This window comes from Bison bison, unplaced genomic scaffold (assembly GCF_000754665.1).
Source record: "Bison bison bison isolate TAMUID 2011002044 unplaced genomic scaffold, Bison_UMD1.0 scf7180017864037, whole genome shotgun sequence".
In the NCBI taxonomy this organism is placed as follows: Eukaryota; Metazoa; Chordata; class Mammalia; order Artiodactyla; family Bovidae; genus Bison; species Bison bison.
The window spans coordinates 9345375-9354893 of NW_011494609.1; the positions used below are offsets into that span (position 1 = coordinate 9345375).

General features: G+C 54.8%; 1 protein-coding gene across 1 annotated transcript in view; it reads left to right on the forward strand.

Annotated features, from left to right (window-relative positions):
- RIPK4 (receptor-interacting serine-threonine kinase 4) overlaps window positions 1–9519 on the forward strand; it is a 33274-nt gene that overhangs the window by 12045 nt on the left and 11710 nt on the right. Inside the window, exon 4 of the mRNA XM_010835010.1 lies at window positions 4735–5026. Within this exon, the coding sequence (XP_010833312.1) occupies window positions 4735–5026 (292 nt within the window). The remainder of the gene's footprint in view (window positions 1–4734; window positions 5027–9519) is intronic.

Consider the following 9519-nt stretch of genomic DNA (forward strand, 5'->3'; position numbering starts at 1 on the left):
CCCGCCCCCAGTTCCATGTGAGGGGCTCCTTCTGGGTTCCCTTGATTCCCCTGCTGCGTGGTCCTGGAACCCCCTTCCCCTCCCCGGTGGGTGCAGCCAGGGTAGGGTCCTCGGCTTTAAGGCGTTTCTGACTGAGCAGTCACGGAGAAGGTGATTTGTCCCTTGAAACGCAGACTTCATTTCCAGGATATCTCACCTTCCTCCTCCAACTGTCGTGGGATGTGTGGTCAGTGGTCACACTGACCTGTGTCAGTCACAAAGCCTGCCTGGTGTTGCTTCCCAAAAGGGTACAGGCAGTCTTAGAACATTCCAGCCACAGTCAACTCTATGGAGCAGACAGCTGCAGGGCCGTCCCCCAGCCCGCTTAAACAAAGTCAGGTTAACGGGGTCTCAGTTTGGTGGGAAGGGCCCTGGGGCAGGGGAATGAGCTGGGAACCTGCTGACCTCGGCTGGTGGGGCCATGAGTGATCTGCTGCCAGCGGCTCCTCTGAGCCTAACGAACTCTGCCATCAGAAGTCACCTGGGTCTTATGTATTCAGCCCTTTGGGCAAATGGAAGCAAACACTTTTGCTGAGAGGCACAGAGCCGCTCTTTATAAGACCTTCAGCCTCAGTGTAATTGACAACCTCCTTGGCTGTTGTCAGGCTGGCAGGGGGGTGGGGCTGGGGCTGGCTCTCAGAATGTCCTCTGAGTGACTGGCCTGTAAACTCTGGAACCAGCAGTGCCTGGAAGCCTGCAGGCCTGTGGGGGGACTCCCGGTGAAAGTGTGTCTCTGTCCATCCCGTGGCCAAACATATGTCAGGGCCACGTGAGTGCTGCATGCTGGACTCGTGCTGGTGGGGAGCAGTGGCACACCAGTCACTTTAAAAGAATATGAAGGAAGGCAGGAGGACCAGACAAGTCATAAAACTGATTCTTCAGTAGGGAACAGAAGCAGCCCCAGTGCTGATCCCCACCACTGGGTAGTGAGTGTCAGAGGAGGGTGCTTGAACTGGTTAGTGTAGGTGACGTGAGGTCTCCCCGGAGGAGGAAGAAGGGGATGGGCCAAGGGTGCCATTTCCGATCCTTAAGTGACTTGTGTTGTTGTTCGGTCTCCAAGTTGTGTCCAGCTCTTTGTGACCCCATGGACTGCAGCACATCAGGTTTCCCTGTCCTTCACTACCTTTATTTTAAATGATGCTTGATCCAGCCCTTTTCTGGTATAGATGTCCCTCGAGATCAGGTACAGGGCTGGGGTCTGCCTGCAGGTCATCCTGGAACCCAGCGAGCAGTGTGGCTGCAGGGAGGGGCTGGCTGGGACCAGGCATCTGAACCCAGGCTTCAGCCCAGCCTGGGACCCCCACAGGGGCTCTTGTGGGCATCCTGCTGTCTGTCCATTCATTGGCTCTTTAACCAGAGTGCTAAGGAAGTGCATCACACTAAGGCGAGTTAGCTCAGTTTTGTTTTGTAGTCGTGTCTTTATTTACACCTGATACCTGTCACACTTGTGTTTGAGGCCAGTAAGTTGGGTTCTCTTGCTCCTTGAACCTGATTAGGACTAACCCACGCCAACCCTTCCTACCTCCCACCTCCTACTGCTTCCCTGAATTGGGAGCCGCCTAGTGATTCCCAGTAGCGTTCTAGGACCGTCCTTGTTCCCTCCCTCTTCACATCCAATCCGTCACCAAGCCTTAATGATTCTTATTCAGAAATGAGCCCCACATCGACCAGCCTGCGCCCTGGTGACCTCCCTGAGTGGGTCACCCACCCTGAGTGTGTGTAGCCCCTCTGCTCCTGTGGTTCCTAGCCTGGGCCCCCCTGCAGAAGTGGGGCTGTGACCTCCTCATAAGCCCTTACTGCTACCTGCCCTCTGCCCACCCAAGTTAGGGACCCCCTTTATTAAACCTCCCCAGGTCCCTGCTCTTTACCCTCAAAGATCTTGGATTTTTCAACGACACCTCTTTTTGGGGGTAATTTTCCATCTTCTCCCCTAGAAGGTAAATATCCTGAAGGCAAGGAAGGGTCTCCTTGTCATCAGTTCTAACATGTAGAGGATGCTCAGTAAATATATGTCAATAAATGAATTTTAATTGGATACGGATTAAAATTAAAGCAAATGCTGGGAGTACTGAAGTGGGCGATTCCAGGCTGTAGTGGTTTATTTTAAATTTGGCTAAAAATGCGTTAGCTCTGTTGCCGGGGTTGTCAGGCTTAACCCTTGGCTTTTGGGGCTGGATAAGTCTTGGCCTTGGGGGCTGTCCTGTGCAATGCAGGGTAGGGGGGTGGGCAGTGCTCCTGGCTTCTCCCCACTGGATGCCAGCAGCCCCCAGCTCTGACAACCCACATGTCTCCAGGCAGTGCCCAGTGTCCCTGGAGGCAAAGTTGCCCCTGGGTGAGAACCACTGGTCTACATCCAGAGATCCTGTCCCTGAGACGCCCACTGTGGTGAGTGTTCACGGGGCGGGGGGCTCCCCTCCCAAAAGCAGGGGCTGGACAGGTAGGCAGAGGTGCTGAGATGCTGTCCAGCTGAGCCCACTGAAGGCAGAGCCAGAGCCGGTGTCAGTGTGTCACGGCTCTTTCTTGCTGGTGGCCCCACCCTGGGAAGTGCTTTCGTGCCTGTGAGGGGAGCCTAGGAGTGAGCTGTGGTCACAGAGAGGAGGCTGGTCAGTGAGAAACAGACTCATTTTTCTTGGTGGTTTCTGATTCTCCAGCAGGCTGAGAAGTGGGACCAGGGGCAGGCGGGGTGGGCAGGTGCACCCAGACTCCGAAAGAGCCCCTGCGGTGGGAACCAGCCATCCTGGGTCTGGGTGAGGTGGCTGGTGTGGGAGTCTGCCTTCTGGTGGGGACGGGTCCCTGCGGCCTCTTGTGCTGCTTTCTGCTTCAGTTCCTAGCCCTCCATGGGCTATGTACTTCTGAACTGTCCCTTAGGAGCTTTGGAGAAAACAGATTTCTGGCACCCACCTGGAGCCCATTCCCCAGGAGCAGGGCTGAGGAATCTGCATTTCAGCCAGCTCCCAGGTCCTTTCTGCGGTGGCCAGACGCTGTCGTTTTGGGCCTCAGCCTCGTCTCCTGAATGCACCCTGAGACTTTGACCCATCACACTAACCCTGACCAAGGCCCTGGGTGCTAGGCTGTAAGGCCATGGGCTGCACCAGGAAGTGACATAGAGCGGGGTTGGCCGATTTTCTGACTGGAGAGAGCGAATGTTTCAGGCTCTGCAGCCCACGGAGTCTGGCCACGCATCTCTGCCTTGAGTTGCCTTGAGTGTAGAGGCTGCCCTGCCCCTGGGGACGTGAATGGATGGGCAAGACTCCCAGCCAGAGTTCCTTTAGAAAATAGGAGCTGGCCGTGGACAGGAGTTCAGCAGTTTCTCAAAAAGTTAGACATAGAAATACCACATGACCGGGCAACTCTCCTTCTCAGAGTATATCCAAGAGATAGAAGCGGGGACTTGAACCACCTGTGTGTATAAATGTACAGCATTAGTCCCAGTAACTGAAAGGTGCAGACCAGCTAAGTGCCGATCGGCAGATAAGCAGATAAACACAGCGTGTGGGTTCCTACAGCGGAATGTTACTCAGCTCTGAGAAGAGTGACCTTCTGGTCACTCCAACATGGGTGGACTGGGAAAGCATGATGAGTGAAACAAGCAAGTTACTAAAGGACAGGTATTGTATGATTCCACTTATGTGAAGTCCATAGAGGTCCTGGGAAGTGGAAAGGAGGTTGGGGGCTGCGAGGAGGGTTCCTGTTGGGGTGGGCACAGACACTTTTGTTGGGATGATGACAGAGTTTGGGTGGAGAGAGTAGTGTTGATTGTACAACCTCGTGAATGGATACTGATGCCTGTGAATTGCCCACTTGTGAATGGTCACAGTGATAAATGCTGTGTTACGTGTAATTCACTACAGTGGCTTTAAAGAGAAGGAGGCTTTTGGACAGTGGTCTCTGCAGACCCTGCTCAAGACCAGTGCTCTGTGGATTTCAGTATGGGGTTGCGGTCAGGAATGACAAGGCCGGATGGAGTGATGGGCTTCAAAAAGAAGGGGACTGTGCTCTTTGGGTGGACAGTTCATTACAGCTTTTAACCTGAACGTCCCAAGTGAAGGATTTGTCAGCTTCGGCCGCCGCCTCTGAAGCCCAGAGCCTGCACTGGCTCAGTGCTGCCTGAGAGTTTTCAGATCATAATCAGTCTCTGTTTTCACCTCTGATAACCCCAAAACACATAGCTGTGTTTGAATAACCATGGAACTGAAGGCCTTGGAAGGCCCAGAAAGTCCCCTACATATGAACCTTTAAGTTGCCAACTTTCAAAGATGTGAATGTGCCCGTGTGCCAGCTGTTGTGCCGTACACTGTAGCTCTCAAGGTCCTGTACTGTAAGGTTAAAAGATGTTTTCTTTCTTAATTTGTGTTTGTTTTTTAATATATTATTTCTGAAAAGTATTTATAAACCTAGACAGTATAGTACTATATAGCCGATTATGTTAGTTGGGTACCTAGGCTCACTTTGTTGGACTTACGAACATGCTCTCGAAAGGAACTCTATCGTATGTAGGGGTCTCACTGTATTTGACACTAAAGTGAGCCCTGTGTGTATGTGTGCACACACACGCATGCATTTGTACGTATGCGTACATGTGTTTTAGCAATTTTGTCAGCCGTATGGAGCTGATTGTCTCCTGGCTGCGGTGCCCGTGTTTGCGACCAGGCAACTGCTGCCCGCCATGTTCCTCGTGTCTTTGAACTTTTCCAGGGAGCGCATGGAACTTCTGGAAGAAGCCAAGAAGATGGAGATGGCCAAGTTCCGTTACATCCTGCCCGTGTACGGCATCTGCCGGGAGCCCGTGGGCCTGGTCATGGAGTACATGGAGACCGGCTCCCTGGAGAAGCTGCTGGCCTCCGAGCCACTGCCCTGGGACCTGCGCTTCCGCATCATCCATGAGACGGCCGTGGGCATGAACTTCCTGCACTGCATGGCCCCGCCGCTCCTGCACCTGGACCTCAAGCCCGCCAACATCCTGCTGGACGCCCACTACCATGTCAAGGTGGGGGTGCGCGGGCAGGGCTCGTGCTCTGGGGGTGCAGGGGGAGGCTGGACCTCAAGCCTGCCATCCTGCTGGACACCCACTACCATGTCAAGGTGGGGGTGCCCAGGGAGGGCTGGGTGCTCTGGGGTGGGGTGGGGAAGGTGGTGGAACCTCAGGGCCAGCGAGAAGGTGGAAGAGGTTCTCCTGCAGGAAAGAACTTGAAACAGAGGCTCTCTCAGCATCAGGACCCCCACTGTTGTCGTGTGTGGCTGGTCCGAATGCCCCTGATGGTGTAGCTGGAAAATGGGCTCTTAGGAACACAGGTCACCCTGCCCCACATTCTGGATCAGGACTCTAGGAGTCCGGGCTTATTGGCCATCTGACAAAGTCAGGTTAGAAAGTGGACCATGGATTGGCTGACTCTGTGTGAGGCCCGGTGGGGCTGTGTTTCCCCTTGGTGGTTCCTGGGGTGATGGGGGTCTCGGGGTGTCATGGAGAGAAGCCCTGGAGGGACGCCTTCTGTTGTCTTCACTCAAGGCCTGTTAGTTCTGATCTATTTTTCGGTAAGTTTATAAAGCAGAAAAGCATGAGGTATAATATAACTAAAAACCAGGGGCCGCCCGCTGGGATTGGCCATTGTTAGTGCGTTCAGGTTTGCATTTCTTTGAAGATCTCTGTCGATGGAGGGCACGAGGTGACCTGGGTCCTAGGGCTCACCCAGCCGCCACGGCCTCCCCATGCCTCAGGAAGGCAAGTTGGTGGGAAGACCCACACACCACGGCCTGGGTCCCCTCTGGCTCCTTGGCATCCTCACTCAGCCTTGGAAGGAAGGCTGGTCCCCCGCATGCCGCACCCACCGCCCGCATCCTGACTCTGCAACAGGCACAGAGCCCTGGCCAAGTCCACCTGTGACCCATGGGGAAATCAGTTTTCACATCAGATGTTTAGTTACAATGTGTCCTTAAGGAGATGTCACTCAATAATCAGATAAGCAGAAATTCGAAGTACGCTCCTGCTAAAGTGAAGCAGGGAATTGAGAAAACAGACATCAGGTGGGTGGTTCCTGGTCCGCCCAGCTCTAGCATCCCTGCAGTCCTGCTTCCTTCTGGTTGGGGTGCTGGCCTCATGTGTTGACCCTCTGCCCCCTGTGAACATTACAGGGTTGTGACTGGGAACCTGGGGTCCATGGGCACCCAGTCAGTGTGAGACCTTGGATCTCAAACTTGAATATGCCCAAGAACGGGGAGGTGAGGACAGGTCCCTGCTGTTTGCAGAGGACCCCACCTGCAGGAGCTGCCGCATCTCCCAGGGGAAGCACCACGTGGACGGTGGCTCCTGCCAAGCTGGGAAAGTTGAGTCAAAGGCCCGTGTTGTCCCAGTGTACACGGTTGAGCAGAGGTTAGAACCACATTCGGGGGCCCTGGAGCCCTTGGTCCGTCACCGAACCCGCTGCCACACATGGGGTGCTCACAGACATAATGGGTAGCAGGCGTCGTCACGCAGGGGTGGAGTGGGCAGTGGTGGTAGGTGCCCAGGCAGCCCCCGGGTGCAGTGTGAGGAGACACTGTAACTCCAGCTCAGGGTGGGGATGTTCCTGGATGGGGCTGGTCTCCAGAGGGGACCAGTCAGGATTGGGGGGCACACACGGAACAGCTCAAGGTGGGGGTGTCACTGGGTGGGACTGGTCTCCAGAGGGGGACCAGTCAGGATTGGGGGGCACACACGAAACAGCCTTTTGGTGGAGGAAGTCATGGAAAGTTCTGGGTTTTAGGGGCAGGGGAAACAAACATAGTTGGATTAGAGTACAGGGTGTGGGAGTGTTGCTGAGACATCGCTGGAATAAAACGCGCCTTTCTTAGGGAGTCCCCAGTGGGCACAGCCCGGCCTTCAGAGCTGTCTTTTCAGCATCATGGACTACAGTGGGCCCGGTGGGGCTTATATTTCAGCCCATTCCCTCCCCACGGTGCAGGTTCCTCTGCTGATAGCCGCGTTTGGGCCGGGAGGCCACGCCCTGTAGGACCATGGTGACCTTCCTCCCAGCACCCTCCTCAGCAGCACAGCCTTCCTGTGCTCTGCCCCTGGCGGGTGGGGTGATGGCCCTGTTGTTGGGTCGCCGCGCCTGGCCCATGGAGTTGGAATGGCCAGGACACAGTCCCTCTGTTCTGTCCATACCAGATGTTGACCTTCTTACAGGGATGGTCCTGATGCTGGGTGCACAGTAGGACCGAACACTCGCCCAGCAGGGTGGAGAGTGCCACTCGCCGGCACCCGGGGCTGGTGTCCCTGTGGTCTGTGTGTTTCTGCGTTGGCTCTGAGGCTCCTCGGTTTGAGCACTTTCTCCCTCCGCTTTCTTCTTCCTCCACTTGGCAGCCCCTGGCTTGGCAGGCCTGGCACTTTTGACAGTTTTAGGAAGTGGGTGAACATTCCGTCAAGGACCATGCGGCTTGTCATGGAGGACCTGGGATGGCTGGGAACGGGGTGGGGGGATGCTGCCACTTTGAGGACACAGCCAGGGTACCGCCCCACTTCCCTGGAGAGGTCAGGAACGGACTCCTCCATGACTCCCTGTTTATGGGGCGGTCACCACACACAGCCCCAGACCAGCAGAAAATCTATTTATGGGCTGTGTTTGTTTCATCCTCAGGAATGGCTCAGTGGGAGCTTGGTCTGAGGTTCTAAGTCATCCACTGGATTTCTGGGCAGTTCTTCGTTGATGGTTATTTGCAGTGATATAACTGGAATCTGCAATCTTGAAATACGATGATAAGTTGTCACTCCACCCCCTTCCCTTGATCCCTCCAGACTCATTAATGTCCATAGATAGGAGGATTGGAACTGAAAATTTCACAGCAACCAGTATGTTTTGGAATGAGTATTCAAGACGCTTAATATTAAATGAATACTTGATATTAAGTATACGAAGTGTCACTACTAAAATATTAATTTTAGTATAAGCAGTAAACCCATTTCAACTTCATAATGAAATAACTGGACTTAAAACCTCAGGCTACACTTGAGGCCCAGGTTGCTCAGCCCAGACTGTGTTCAGAGGGACACCCAGGGTCCTGTCCTCTGTGGTCCACAATGGCCTTCTCCCCGAGGTGGTGCAGCCCGCCCCTGCCCTCGGTTACTCTGTTAGCCTCGTCCAGCTGGGCCCAGCAGGGGAAGGGCTGTGTCTTGGGGCCTGTGTGAACACTGGCTCTGGGCAGTACCACAGTGGACACTAAGTGTGAATTCATTTGTGAATTGTAGACACTTGCTGTTCACCGGGATTGCCACACTGTCCCTCTCTCCAGGAACCTGGGGACAGACGGGGAGATGAGAAAGGTCAGGTGGAGAAGTCTGGCGGGCCGGAGGGTCAGTGGGCATCAGAGGATTCTCATTTCTGAGTTTGATTTTGACTCCAGGGCTTTCACATAGAATTATGTGTATTTTCTTTTCACCACGTATATCATGAAGCAGCCTGCTGTACCTGAAAACAGCAGAAATAAAAAGAAAGGGCAGCCAGCATGCTTCTGAGTCTGGTCCTGACACTTCCACTCGTCCAGCTATTACCTTGTGTTGCTGTCTCCTCCCGAGCCGCGGGGTTGGGTGATGGGTCTGTTATGGGGAGCTGGCGCTTTGCTCTTCAGAGTGGAAAGTGTCTTGGAGGCCAGAGAACGGAGAGCTGCCGGAAGCCCAGAAGTGGCCAGACTGGCCTCCTTTGCATGGACCCACGCCCACCCTGGCACAGCCTGGCTGCAGAAATAGGGGGCTGGGTCCAGTCTTGCAGGCTTTCTTCCCATCACCCTCCCCACCCCCGCAGATGTGAGGACCGGGTCCCCAGTCGTGAACTTCCCTTGCTCAGCGGTGATGACACCAGGCCCCTGGCTCGCCTTGTGGGCAGGTGAGCCCAGAACTAAAGGCCTGACTCAGCCGCATTTCCGATCACTCCAGAGGTGTGTTTGAGGAGGAGCCCAGAATTAATTAGAAGGCTTAGAAAAATCCACGAGGCTCAGAGGAGAATTTATAAAGGGGCCATTTTCCACCTGCCGGCAAGTGTGGCTTAACTGCAAGGGGCGTTTAACACCACCAAGCTCTGATTGACAGCCGGGGTCGGGGGCCGGAGGGCGGTGGGTCCCTGCAGTGACTTCCCCCTTGTGGCTTCCCCAGACCTTCAGGGTGGGCACCTTTGTCCCAGGAGCCGAGGAGGCAGGGGGGTGTGAGGGCCAAGCCCCTGGGAACAGGTGCCCTTGGACTGGTGGGCTGGGTGGTGTACGAGCCGGCTGCAGGACGCTGGGATGCTGTGTGCTTGCAGACAGCAAGTATCTGTCCCCAGAACGTTCTGCGTGGAGGACAGATTGGTCGTGTGTGTTCTGCTCGCTTTAAAGGGCTTCTGAAGACATATTTCCTTTTAAAGGACGTGCCACCACTTGCCCGCTTCCCCAGCTGCGAGATTGCATAACTGCTTTGCCCCAACACCTAAAAACGAAGGGCCGCTTCCTCCCTTTGTGTGACGGGGCAGACACAAC